Source organism: Mesoplodon densirostris, chromosome 16 (assembly GCF_025265405.1).
Source record: "Mesoplodon densirostris isolate mMesDen1 chromosome 16, mMesDen1 primary haplotype, whole genome shotgun sequence".
Taxonomy (NCBI): Eukaryota; Metazoa; Chordata; class Mammalia; order Artiodactyla; family Ziphiidae; genus Mesoplodon; species Mesoplodon densirostris.
In genome coordinates, this window is record NC_082676.1 from 15,954,292 (window position 1) to 15,968,711 (window position 14,420).

General features: G+C 42.2%; 1 protein-coding gene across 1 annotated transcript in view; it reads right to left on the minus strand.

The window, feature by feature from the left end:
* Positions 1-14,420, minus strand: part of YWHAB (tyrosine 3-monooxygenase/tryptophan 5-monooxygenase activation protein beta) — a 20,136-nt gene continuing 5,716 nt past the window's right edge. The window contains exons 2-6 of the mRNA XM_060120145.1: positions 6,727-7,029; positions 4,400-4,523; positions 3,394-3,557; positions 2,265-2,360; positions 1-1,966 (exon numbers count right to left, since the gene is read on the minus strand). Coding sequence (XP_059976128.1) covers positions 1,910-1,966; positions 2,265-2,360; positions 3,394-3,557; positions 4,400-4,523; positions 6,727-7,026 — 741 coding nt within the window. The 5' untranslated portion in view covers positions 7,027-7,029 and the 3' untranslated portion in view covers positions 1-1,909. The remainder of the gene's footprint in view (positions 1,967-2,264; positions 2,361-3,393; positions 3,558-4,399; positions 4,524-6,726; positions 7,030-14,420) is intronic.

Here is a 14,420-nt window from a genome sequence, read left to right on the forward strand (position 1 = left end):
TAACTGATAAAATTTTTTATTTCACTTTTGAGTTTTTACACTTTTCCTGATTACTCCGTGTAAGGTGGAAACTAGAACTGTTTAAAAGACATACACAAATCGAGTACATCAATAACCGGGGTTTTTTCTTTTTTGCTATACTATTTTCACAACCACAGGTGTGCTTGCTAGGCAATATAACCATCACAGAAGCAAACGTGAGGCAGAATACTGGTGAGGAAAAACAAAGCAAGAGAGAGCTACCAGATATACAGACAGGCTCGTTCCACATTCACTACTGCATTTTCAAGCGCCAAGTATTAACTGCACATTTTTGTTCAGCTAGAAAGGAGAGGGATTTTTTTTTCTTTTTTTTTCCTTTTGGTTTGTTTGAAATCAGTGCATGAATGTTTCTCATTTCAGCAGATGGACAAACAGATGGACACTACGGCTATGGGGAATGTTGAGGGGAGAGGGGGGGATACTGTGAGACTGGTAGGCCTGGCTATTCCCAACTCTCCCCATCGCAGTGTTCGTGCAACTTCCCTGCATTACAGGGTCTTGTTGAAACGTGTCTGTGAACTTGACAGGATGGGTACACTTGGGAGAGCTGGTGACAGGTGCTAACAAGCATCATCAGGGCTGGCTGCAATATGAGAAACCATGGATATTTAAAAATACTTTTTTGAGTCAGATCTTGGTGTGACTGAAGAGCAACCACCGTTCTGAGAACTGGAAGAAGACAGAGCTGAGATGCGGGAAGCTCTTTTCAACTCTCTGAAGCAAGGCTGGCTCACCGAAGTGCTCGTCAACATCCCTCACCCCCTCCAGGTCCCCTGTCCCTGCTCATCTAGTACTAAACCGTGAGCAAAAGGCAAAGAGAAAGAGAATGCACAAAGAAAACAATGTAGGAAGCTGAAGGACAGAAATTGAGAGAGAGAAGAGAAAACCAAAGTCAATAGTCAAAAAGGACAGTGGGAAAGAATTAGATTTCAAAATTTTAAAGCCCCGAGCTAGGAAGAACCCAAAGACTGAGTACTTACTCCTCAAGTGAAAGGCAATCTCTGCAGAACATTATTCTTAAAGATGTTACCCAGGAAACAGATAAGGCCATTCATAAGATACACGGCTTTTTTTTTTCCTTCTTGAGCTCGTGGTTACAGGGAAAACAGATTCCACTATGGAAGCACAAGTTGCCAATCAGTAACATGCTGCTGTAGGAAAGGGGCTGGAATCACGTGTGGTCTGTGAGCACTGGACCTCTACATGGTGTCATAAGCCAGTTATCTGCCACCAAGAATGTTAATTTCTGGCTTCGACTATCCTCAGAGGAAGACACTGTGGCCATCCGCAGTCATGAACCTTTGAGTGGCAACAGCCCCAACGGGTCAAGTGTCTACAAGCCCTGAACAGAACAGGCAGAATCACTGTGAATTACCATGAAACTCGAATGCCAAACTAGAGGTGTTTCACTCCAAGTCCCAGTGTCACAATATAATCTCTATAACTTTCTGTACAACTTTACAATGGAACTGTGTTTCAGTGACTGTTTTGAATTGAATTAAACTTTCCAAAAAGTTACACATAATTCATGTCTATTTTGTTTTCTACCACTAAGAGTTCTGCTGAATTACAAAACCCCATAATCACAGTGTTCAGTTTTTTTTTTAAATTAAACACACAGTAATCCTGTCAATGTTCATCAAAATCAAAACTTCAGAATGCCGTGGCATTTATGTGACCAATCTGAGTTTTAGATACAAATACCAGCTGCTTATCCCATGGACCATTTTTGCTAGGCTGAGGCTGTGAAAAACTGAAAGTCAACGTACGATTCTTTTTTTTTGTTTTTTTTTTTGTTTTATCGCACAAAGGGATATACGTGGAGGGTACAGAATGACACTGAAGAGATCACGAAGCACGACAGACATTAGTTCTCTCCCTCCCCAGCATCTCCTTCGTCTCCCTGGTTTTCCGACGTCCACAGCTGCAAAAGAAAAACAGAGCTATAAACAAAGTAGGGCTACTAAAAGCTTCCTCAGGGAGGTGGCCCAGTGTGTATCATCTCATCTCATTCAACTGTTTAAAATTCTTCCTATATTACTGCAGACAGTGATGGCAAAGGTCAAAACTTCAGTAGGCGTTTACAACCAATTTAAAAACTTAACTACACTTACAGGGTACAAATCCCCTCTTGAGTCTTAGGCAAGAGTGAATTACAAGGTAGAGGAATAGGAATAAGCCATAAGCCCTCCAGAAGCACTCATGGAATCAGCAGTACTTACAGTGAGATTGTCCCTAAGCAACTGCATGATCAGAGTGCTGTCTTTGTAAGACTCTTCATTCAGTGTGTCCAATTCAGCAATCGCTTCATCAAATGCCTAAAACAAAGAGCCTTCAGCAAAGAAGTCACAGGTTCCTTGGAACTAGTTTAGCCCAATGTTTTTCTGCTAACAAGTGACTATCATTTCTCTTTCTGTACGGTACTTTGGGGGAACCTAGGTCATTGTTACCTTGTTTGCTAGTTATGTTACCAAACACATGATGCTGGTTTATCAAGCGTCAACCAAAAATGACAAAAATTCCTAGATATGACCTTTACCTATTAAGTCAACAGGTATTACTGTTAACCCAGCACACTCATTCTAAGCAAACTCACATGATTTTTCAATTAACAAAGACGTTTCTAGTAATCCGCCCTTTTTCTTTAAGCTGAAACTCAAAAGGTCTGGATACAAGGGATAAATGGAGAACAGAAGTTCACACCACTAAATCTGATTCAATTAAGCGATGGAACTTTGAGCATTCATTTCACACAGTTTTACCAACTAAAAATTTTTAAAAGAGTGTGCATATTGAAAGACTACAAAAATATGTAGAAAAGGCAGCTGGGTTACCAAAAGAAGACAGGAGGTGATTCAGTTAACAAAGAAAACAAGATCTGATTTCCTTCCTTTACAAGCCATAACCTCCAATCTTGGTACAAGGATGACAACGTTCAGTACAGTGGAGGCCTACAGTCCAAAGCGTGACAAAAACAACAAACTACCTTCTCCCTGGATTGTCCACAACCACCCCCAGCCCCAAAAGAGTAATCAAACAACACAAACAAAAATCAGCAGAAGGCACTGAGAAGTCAAGAAGTAATAGGTGTGTATTTATTCCATAAAAGATATATACTCCTACCCCCAGAAAAATCTTCACAAAAGTCCAAGAAAATGAGTTATGTTCAGGTAATTTTAAAAAAGGTACCAAAAAGCACAAGCAGTTTTACTATGATCAGAAACCACAGAGGGCACAACAATGTAAAACAACTATACCCCAATAAAAAATAAATAAATTTAAATTAAAAAAAAAAATTCTGCCAAAAAAAAAAAAAAAAAAAAAAGAGAAACCACAGAGGGTCTTTCTCACCGTTTTTGCCAGGCTGCAAGCCTTTTCAGGAGAGTTTAGAATCTCATAGTAAAAGACGGAGAAATTAAGTGCCAGGCCCAGTCGAATTGGGTGTGTAGGCTGCATTTCTTTCTTACTAATTTCAAATGCTTCCTGGTAAGCCTGCTGGGAGTTTGACACAGTGGCTATAAGAAAGATAAAAAATATGAAAGGTTGGGTCTTTCACAGATTGCATCATATGCTGGATCCACTATCAAATTATTTTACCAAACTGGGCTGGAGCACATGCGCTATCAAACGAGGGTCAGTGTCTCTACCATTCGATTAACAATACTTTGTTAAATATGTACTCTAATCCAAGTACCATATTAAATGCTTTGAGGAGAAACAAAGACCATGATGACAAAGTCTATAAAAGCAGTTAGGAAATACAGAAATAACCCTGAACAAGATAGAACATGCAAAACAATGAGCTCTGATGGAAAATCATGGACTTCAGAGTCAGACTCAAAGCTGGAATCCCCAACTCGTATTCATTAAGTGTGTGGTGTGGACTAAGTGAAAACCTCTGTGAGCCTTGGTTTCCTTATCAGAAGAAAAGGACAGACTCCCACCTACACTCCTAGCGTTGTGTGAGGGATAAATGAGACACACAGGAGGCACTTAATAAAGCATAGCTATAATCGTCACCATTACACTAATGCATGTATATGACAAAAGAAATGCATCTCTCTTTACTATGGTGGTTTCGTTCTACCAAACATTTTAAAGTTTCACCTCTAAAAGAGAGCTACCAAATAATCCTTAAAATAAAGATCTCTTTAAATGCACTACTGCACCACACTTTTAATGCCCTCCATACTTGCCCCTTAGATACATTTGTCAACTCCCATGACCTGTTTAACACTGGTCAGCACAGTGCTGTGGTCCTTTAAATTCTGACTACAAACAAAGCAAAAACTTAAAATTATTATGAAGACTGGCTCCATTATTGGTCAAATTTCTTAAAAAAAAAAAAGTTACTTACTTTGTTTATTGTCTCCAGATGCCACCTCAGAAAGATATCTAAAATAATCGCCTTTCATTTTCAAGTAGAACACCTTACTTTCTGGTTGTGTAGCATTGGGAATAAGGTATTTGTCCAAGAGCTCCTAAAAAGTGATTCACATTCTGTTAAGAATCTGGAAATATTACTTACAAGATGTTAAAACTATGTTTGAGATTCAAGATACACACTACCACTTCTAAATAAATCTTTTGGAAGATTGAAAAAAATCATAATTTTCATCCAAAGGTTTTAAATAGTTTTTAGCCCAGGTCATGACAGATGCCAGTATTTGTCTATTAAAAATCACTTTGACCGTCCATAAGGGGTTGATTAAAGTATAGCCATACAATGGAGTGCTACATAGGCATTAAAAATGACGATGCAGAACTACTGTGATAACGTGGAAAGGTTCTCCAAAAGAAGTCTGGGGTGGGGGGGAAGCAGATAATAAAAACCATGTGACTCCTATTTTAATATTAAAATAGATATGTGTACATGCACGGAAATACCTAAGGGAAAAGTCTGGAAGAATATTTATCAAGATGTTAATAATGGTTCTCAAGGTGGTAGAATTAGAAGTGATTTTTTATTTTCTTATTTATACTCTTCTGCCCTGTGCTTTAAAAAAAAAAACAAAAAAAAAACATGAACTTGTATTAATTCTGTAATTAGAGAAGAAAAAAAATCTTTCCATTTTGGGAGAAAAAAACGTGATAATAGGGCAAACCTGCCAAGAACTAAGTTTCGAATTGATCGGACCTGGGTAGCAATCCCTCCTCTGCTGCTTACTATCTGTATGACCCTGGACAAATGACCTAATCGCCCTGAGCCTCAGTTTCTTCAGCTACACACAGGGAAGCATAATAGCCACCTCCCAGCGTACTTATGAGGATAAATGAGCCAATGTTCACAAAGTGCTTAACACGCTGCCTGGCACGCAGTAAGCACTCCAAAAGTAGCTAATACTATTATTAATAATAAATTCCTTTAAACATTTATGCTTACAACAAAAGCAGTTCTGAAGGAGTCCAAGCTTCGTATACAGAGCAATATTTTCGAAGAGTTGTTTTAGAATGTGGCATCCTGAAAAACTGGTTAAGAGGCAGTAAGTACCATGCTTTTCTTCACATTCTTTCAGATGCTCATAAAAGCTGGTCTACAGTTCAGGAATTAGGGAACTTTCTTGCCTTTGGAATGCATGCCATACTTCATCTGAATACCAGATGTACCTAACATTCAGGAATTAGTGCACCGTTAACAAACCCCCAAATTACCAACAGGCAACAAATTTAGCCATGACACTCTTACACCACGACTCTAACAAAAAGAGCAGCTCGATGCAAAAGCTTAGTTGTAAGGGGATTTCATCAATCAGAGTGAGAAGATGCAGGGGGCAGTAGTCGTTTTAATATTCCTTGCAGACAGACAGGGTGTAACTCCTTATGGGTTAGGGATGAGTACTGCCTGGAGGCTGACAAGCTTTGTACTGGTTTTCAAAAGAAAGGTGTCAAGGGCAGTAACTCGGAGAGGCAGCCAGCAGGGGGGGAGGTAGATCCACAAGTGTGAATTCCTTTTCCCTTCAAAGCAGCCCTCACTGTGCATGTTTACCTGATTTCACCTGGAAGAAAAAGAAAGTTCCCAGTGGGCTCAGGGTGTGAGGGAAAGACAATATGATCATGATTTGCTCTCGGATATGCACCCCTCCCGTCCAACCCCAGATCGTGGCTCGAGGGAAAGCAGTTAGGAATCAGTCGTCTGACTAAGGCTGATTTATATAAAACACCAGAGAGGAGAATCCCCAGACCACTTCTGATCTGCCTTCGGAATGCAGGCCCGAACTGATGGACACGGCTACCTTTCAGACAAAAACTGGACTCCACGCTGTGCAGGGACTCGGGAGAGGCTAAAAGGCAGGTCGGCTTTCTGCTCCTCTCTCCCCTACTGGAGATGGCACTGCCATCAGACTAATACAGAGAATAGTCTCTCTGTGGCGGCATCTATCAAAAATCCTGCCTCTCTGGCCTCAACTTCTAAAGAAAAGATGGAGGGATGTTGACCAAATGTACCTGTTTTTCAGAGGTCTTTGGAAGGGAGAGGAAGATACTCCATAAGAGACGAGCAACCTCTGATCAGGTAAGAGGTTAAAAAAAATCACATCGTATGCTTAAAACTTAGCTGCAAATCGTTTGCAGCTTCCCAGTATATTCAGACACCTTTCTCTCATGAGCTGTTTGAGAGTTCGCATTCGTACATGAAATGAACACTATTAGAAATGGTTGTTTAGAACAGGAACGCTGGCCTCTTACCAGAACATCGTTGCAGATGTCCTGCAGCTCTGCCTCGATCTTCTCACGATACTCTTTGCCCATCTGCTGCTTCTTCTCGTTCCTCTCTGTTTTCTGTTCGATGCTGGAGATGACACGCCAGGAAGAACGACGGGCACCGACCACATTCTTGTAGGCAACGGACAGCAGGTTTCTCTCCTCGTTGGAGAGCTCGTGCCCCTGCTCTGTGACTGCTTTCATGGCCGCAGCCATGTCATCGTAGCGCTCCGCCTGCTCGGCGAGTTTGGCTTTCTGTACCAGCTCACTTTTATCCATGGTCATTCCCTAGAACAAGAGCAAGAGAAAAAGAGAGAGAAAGCGAATGTCAGGCTTTGGGGCCCAGGAAATGCACGCGTGAATCTTCCTCCAACCCATCTGGAAGGAAACATACCTAAATGGGAAGCATCTACTCCCAAATGCCCTCAGTAAAATCGAGCATGAACGCCTGCAGGGTTAGGTACTCTGCTATGGTCTTTTTTACTATTTTGGTCAATTTTCCCAACAGTCCTACAGGGCAGATATGTTCACAACAATCCTGCCCCCCTCTATGAGGTGAAGAAATGGAGGTTCAGAGGAGGCAAGTGGTGTGCCCAGGGCTAGGAGGTGGAAGAGAGCCAGAACTCAAACACGAGTCTCTGTCTCTCGAGTTGTTTTCTTCCACTTTCCTAATCTGCCTCCTCAATGCACAGAGACGGCTTAATTCTTTAGAAGCTTATGTTAAATATATGTCCTTTTCTTCTTTCAAGAATTATCTGGTTTTGCTGTTTTTCCCCAAAGTATGTGGGAAAACACCTGAAGTGGGACGACTGTTTCAATCAATCTTAAAGCAAAAGATATGACTTTCAGTGTTATATTTGGCAGTGCCCACGAAGCAACAGGTATCTAAAAAATAGGAGCCATTTTTATCACATCTTCTGCAACGCACTAACCTTGTTACAAGGACACACTGTCCACGAGAGCATAGACTCGAGGCAGGCAGATTTGGCTCTGCCTAGCACCAGCTCTGCTACTTACAAGTGGCATGACCTTGGTCAAATCACTCAGCCTCTGAGAGCTTCCGTTTCCTAACTGGAGAATAAGAATATTCCCAACTTTCTAGGGGCCGCTGTGAGGCGCGAATGACCTCATCTATGTGAAGGCACCGTGAAAAGTCTAGACATTATATACAAATATCAAGCACTAACTCTGTACTTGGTACAGGTTGCAAGAGATATGGGTGTATTCACCAAGATGCACAGCAACAGAAATGCAAACCATAATTGAGTCTGTATAAAAGTTTTCCTGAAATAGACAAAAATCTTAGTGATTTCAGTTTATCATTTTATCAAACCCTCTATACACCAATCAGTGAATACCTCTTAAATAATTCACCTCACCTTAGTCAATTCCCCACTATAATAATCACCATTAATAGAGTGCAATAATTTTTGGATAACACGTAGCTAAAAAATTATTTATTGGGCTTCCCTGGTGGCGCAGTGGTTGAGAGTCTGCCTGCCGATGCAGGGGACACGGGTTCGTGCCCCGGTCCGGGAAGATCCCACATGCCGCAGAGCAGCTGGGCCCGTGAGCCATGGCTGCTGAGCCTGCGCGTCCGGAGCCTGTGCTCTGCAATGGGAGAGGCCACAACAGTGAGAGGCCCGTGTACCGCAAAAAAAAAAAAAAAAAATTATTTATTAAGAGTTAGTTTTATGTACTGTTGGTTTAAATTTCAATTGTACATCCACCTGTGCCACAGTGTAAAAATACACTAATATCTTAAGGTGTAAAAAGATAAAATACTACTTTAAAGAGTGGTAAGAATATCAATATTCTTTTATCAGTTTATACATTGTATCACAATTTAAGACTGTGGCTTCCCCTCAAAAGTCATTTCTGTATTTTCAAGGGAGAAATTCTACAGACAGGACCCTACCACAAAAAAAAAGTTTTATTAGATGGAGGACGATTTTAAGATACACCCTAAATCTAGACAATTCAGAAAGAGTTGGTTCTCTAGTTCAGAACTGTGAGTTTTCTTCCCACAACTTACTATCTAAATCATATTCAGAGCTGTGTCCTATGTAAGGCTCGCTGATTCTAACCTTACACTCTGAAGCAGATCTCACCTTGATCCGTCTGACTTCACTCACGTCACCAGAATGAGACTACAACAGAGATAATAATCCATCTGCTCTCCTACATTTCCCAGCAACCCTTCTGCACTTCGGAGGGGTCATACAGTTAGTTCTGTCCAATGAAACATAAGCATAAATGACGCTACTTCCAGGTGTTGAAACTGCAAAAAAAACACGTGAGGCTCTTCCCTCACGGCAGCCATGCGATCTACATGGTGCTGTCACAAAACAGCAGTTTCTATAGCCTGAGTCCCTGAGTGACCATGCAGTACAGAGACCCCTGCAGGCCCGCACTGGACGTGCAACGTGAAGCCACTGAGACGTGGCGGCTGCTTGTTACCACACACAGCACAACCTAGTCCTACTCTAATACAAAGTCCATCGCAAATACACTATTCATCCTCTTAAAATTATATACTTCCTCCATACGTCTAACTTTCTCAATTGTAACGTCTTTCTGATCAGAATACTATCTCCATCTTTAAACAACCCTACTTTATGATCCCTAAAGGTGAGAGGCAGAGGGAAGCCAACTTCCAAGGAAATTTAGAAGTTTTCCAGTTTGCAGACTAATTCAGAGTTAGAAGTCACCTAGCGGCCCACTCCAAAGTACAGAAACAGCACCTGTGCAACTCTACCCAGGAAAGATTCCAATTAATAAAAGTCCTGGTCAAAGCCAATTCAACGCTAAGCTATCCCATGCAGTATTACAAAAGAGTAATAGAGAAATGCAATTAGCACCGCCTAAGGGATGCCATGAAACTCTTTGGCTCTACCAGGCCCCTCAACTAAGGTCCCCTCAACCCCCCGACTTCTCCTCTTCCCAAACATTAAAAGTTAAATCATCTCTCTCCCAAGAATCCTGATGACTCCTTGGGACCTCCCAAATGTACACGCCCTATTTCTCAAAATAAAATGTGGCCTTTCTCGTCTGGGGCCAACTATTTCAGGCTTCTTTGGGATGGCTGTGAGAGCCCTTGGAGACTGAGAACCATGATGATGTGGTGAAACTGAATGCACGCCTTAAAGAATGTAGTCATCTATTTAAAAATGTTTAAACACACACACACACCCAACAACTTACAACAAACAAAATCCATAGCTAAATGTCCTGATGCCTACTGCTTACATAACTTTTGACTTATATAACATGGATTTTGAAGCAGCGAGACCAATTTCAACAGGAAATGGGTTACACAACACCCAGCGGTTGGGAGGAAGGCAGCAGACAAGGGAGAAATGAAATTGTTCCTATTTCTACATCCCTAATAAACCTCCCATCCATCATCTTTCCCTAGTCCCACTGCTTTCAACCTCTCATTACCTTTAACCTTCACATCTGCTATCAGACCCATTTTAAAGTTCTGATCAAGTCACGTCCTGCTCAAAATCCTTTAGTTCCCTACTACTGACAGGAGAGTCAGATTTCCTCCCTTGTCAGTGAAGGTTTTCCAAGCTATCTCCCCGGGCTTCTCCCAAAACATGCCTTCTGCACAGCAGGTGCTTCTCCCAAAATGGTTTTCTTACACATGCTTCCCCGTCTCTGCGTCTGTGCTCACCAAGCCATCCCTCTGCCTGGAATGTCCTTTCCCGTTTATTCTGCATATAAAATTCTTCAGAGCATGGCTCAGATGGCATCCCCTCTATGAAACCTTTCTTAGGTCGCTTAACCTAAGCTGTCTAATCAGACAGCCACTGGCGACATGTTAAAACGGAAACGTCTTAGATATACGGAGTTAATTTTTTTTGTCGGGGCGGGGGGCCCACACTGCGCAGCTTGCGGGATTCTAGCTCCCCAACCAGGGATCGAACCTGGGCCACGCGGTGAAAGCGCCGCGTCCCAACCACTGGACCGCCAGGGAAATCCCTGGAGTTAAATTTTTTTTAATTACGAAAACTGATTTCATCCTTTCCCCCCGTTTTTAAAACGCAGTTACCAGATAATTCTAAATTACGTGGGACTCACATCCCGTGTCTATTGGACAGCACTGCTCTAAGCTGAAAATATTCTCACAGAGCACTGCATCTATACTTCTCTTAATGTCTCAGCACATTTCTTCAGCACTACAATTATCTGTCTGTATCGCGTACGCCCCTTCCCACACCAACTCCTTTAGGGCACACCCCCCGCAGCACCTCGCACAGAATCGGCACGAACACATTTTCGCTGAATGAGCGAGCAGATCCTAAAGCTGCAAATTTGGTAGAGTTCTGTCTCGTCTCAAATAATTCAAAGCACCTGTTCTCCACAAGCACATCACGTCCTCATTACATCCGTACCTCACTCCATGCACCTCTGCACCTGATTTCAACAGTACCCTTAGTCCTACCCGGACTCTTACTCAGCAACTTTGGATGACTCTCTTTTGGCTACTCCACCCAATCTAAACTCTTACCTGGCTTGCCAAGTCCTTCATAATTCGGCTCCTCTGAACCTATCAGGCTTTCGCATCCACTGTTCTCCAACATGTACCTTTCTTGCAGGCTGGACATCACCGAATACCCTTCATCATCATGCTTACACCTGTCTGAAATTACTTCAGGAGCTCCCTTCATCTAGAAAGCCCCCCATTTACTCCCTATGTAAACTCTATCCATCCGTCTAGGGCTAGAAAGCCTTCCTTGAATATCCCAGCCCCCACTGATCTACCCTGCCCACGAATCCAAACACACTCGTAGCCTCTTACACAGTCCAGGCTTCTCTAGGCCTCCGTTCTATATGCTCTATGGTCCAAGTAATGAGTGGTGTACCACTTACGAACAGTGTTACATGTGTATGTCCTCAAAGGAAAGCTTCACATTCGTTTCTCATCTAATGCCTAAAACTTTGCCAAGTACAAAACTAATACGCAAGTAAGTATCTGTGAATTTTTTCAGCAGGTCATTACTGGGAGGCTACCTGTGTGTGGTGTGGCAAGAAGCCTGTGTGTAAGCGCGGAGGCTGCCACTACACAGCCGTGTGAGCTCGGTCGATCTCAGTGTTCCAACCTCCGAACTGGAGGCAACAGCAGCTACCTCAGGAGGGGTGCTCTGAAGATGGGGTGCAGGGAATCAAAGCCTAACAAATGTGGAAACCTTTTTTAAGAAGTGCGTAGTGCACAACAAATTGGAAGTACTGTTATTCCTCTCATAGTACCTACACTTCCCATAAATGTGAGCTTGGAATTAAGAAAAAAAGAAAAAAGAAGACAACCCATGAGAAGGAAAAACAAGTCTAATTAATCTTGTACAGGAAGCGAATATGTTACGATGTAATATTCCTGATAAGACTCCACCCCTCAATGTCCTGAAAAATGGACACACTTGTTATCTGTAACACTTTCTTTTATAAATTTATTTATTTATTTTTGGCTGCATTGGGTCTTTGTTGCTGTGCGCGGGCTTTCTCTAGTTGCAGAGAGCGGGGGCTACTCTTCGTTGCGGTGTGCGGGCTTCTCATTGCGGTGGCTTCTCTTGTTGCGGAGCACAGGCTCTAGGTGCGCGGGCTTCAGCAGTTGTGGCTCGCAGGCTCTAGGCACGCAGGCTCAGAAGTTGTGTCGCACGGGCTTAGCTGCTCCGCGGCGTGTGGGATCTTCTCGGACCAGGGTTCGAACCTGTGTCCCCTGCATTGGCAGGCAGATTCTTAACCACGGCGCCACCAGGGAAGTCCCAACTGTAACACTTTCATTCATTAGTTCCTGATTTCATTAAGAGGTGCCAAGTAGTGATGGTTTATAATCAGGGCCTACTTTTCTCCTGAGACTTTTGAACTGAGGACACACCAAGAAAAACACTGGCAAGAGAGCCTTCATTTGCTCCTAAAAAGCCTTAAAAGGCCACAGTCTCCTCATCAGGCTTGGCAGTAACGGCACAGAGTCAAAATACCAGAGGGGACAAATGTATGAGAGGCCACAAGAGGTCTAACCCTGCGGTGGACCAAGAGATTTCCCAGATCAGGAAGATGCTGACATGCTCTCAAGCACGGGCGTCTCTCTCTCTCAGCCACTGCAGGCAGCGCTTCAGAGGACTGGGGAGCATTTGCTGATTAAACCAGCAACTGCTTAGTGGAGAAGGGGAAACCGTCTAAATATCCAACAGCAGAGTGGCTGAAAAGACACAGCTGGCACACGATTACATGGGCATCAAAAGAAGGGATTTCATGTCTTAGAAAGATCTGTTGCAGAGGTATGGCGTGGCGGGAGCTGCACAACAGTCTTCCATTTTTGTAAAATATCCCCTAAAGAATGTTATGAGGAATAATTCTAAAGGAGCCCATGAAATAACAGGATTTCCCTCAAATAAATGAAACCCTAAATCAGACAGTGAATGCTAAAAACAAAAGTATATATGAACCAACCTAGCCCCTCTATCTCAACTCTTTGCCTAAGGGATACTTTTCTAGCCCAAGGCAGAATCCTGAGAGGTCATTTCCCAGTGGCCAGAAGGAGACATCCAAGGATAAGAAGGGGAAAAAATTAAAATAAAAATGACTATCCACTGCTAATCCATATTAAAAAAAAAAAAAGCACTGCAAAGGACCTTATGAAATGTGGCCTTGAGAAGTATTAACTTTCAGCTATGTTTTGTTTTCAAGGAAAAGAACATGCTCAATTCTAAAATACTGAGCTTTAATTGAGTTTAATAATTTGCTAGGAATTTAAAACGAGGATTCCTTTATCAGGTGTCAGGATTACTGAAGCTCCAACATGAAACCCGTATGAATGGGACCTGTTTTTAGGAAAGCCCTACATACAACAAATCTGGGCTTCTAAAGAGAAATTAGGTAATTTTTTAAATAATGTCTCCAAATCTCAGCTTCCTCAAATGTTAAAAGGAAACATTAATAGCTATCAAATAAGATGATATACATAAAATGCCTAGACAGTACTGGTCAAAGTAAAGGCTTAATAAACAGGCATATATTCTCACTCTTAAGCTACATCACAAAAATACAATGTATATAATTTAATGTGTGTTGAAATAACTGCAAATGAAAAAACTACCAGTATTTCCAAGAACTCTCTTTTGGAGTTCAGAATAGCACGGTCCTCCCCTCAGAGAGCTGAAACTCTCAGGGTAGGAACATGAGAAGGGAGGGTAGACATATTTAAGGATTATAAAGCTTCCCCTTGAAGAAGCAACCAGGTAGAATTCAAAGGAGGAGGTTTAGTTTCAAAGGGGCTGGGTCCTGCCTGGTTTTATGGGTTGGAGGGGTTCTGTGTAGGACAGAAAAAGGGGGCTCCAGGAAGGGACAAGAAATACAGATGTATGAATAAAGTGCATGTATGTTTTTCTAGATGAAAAAGAAATCACAGGCCAAAGTAGATGAGGAACTGAGAAGAGTTAAGAATCTGGAGAGAGGAAACTGACAGGAGCACCTTAAAAATCTAGGCTGAGGGTGGGAGGGAGGGAGACGCAAGAGGGAAGAGTTATGGGAACATATGTATATGTATAACTGATTCACTTTGTTATAAAGCAGGAACTAACACACCATTGTAAAGCAATTATACTCCAATAAAGATGTTAAAAAAAAAATCTAGGCTAAAAAGTTCCACAGGGTAAGGAACTGACAGTAAATCC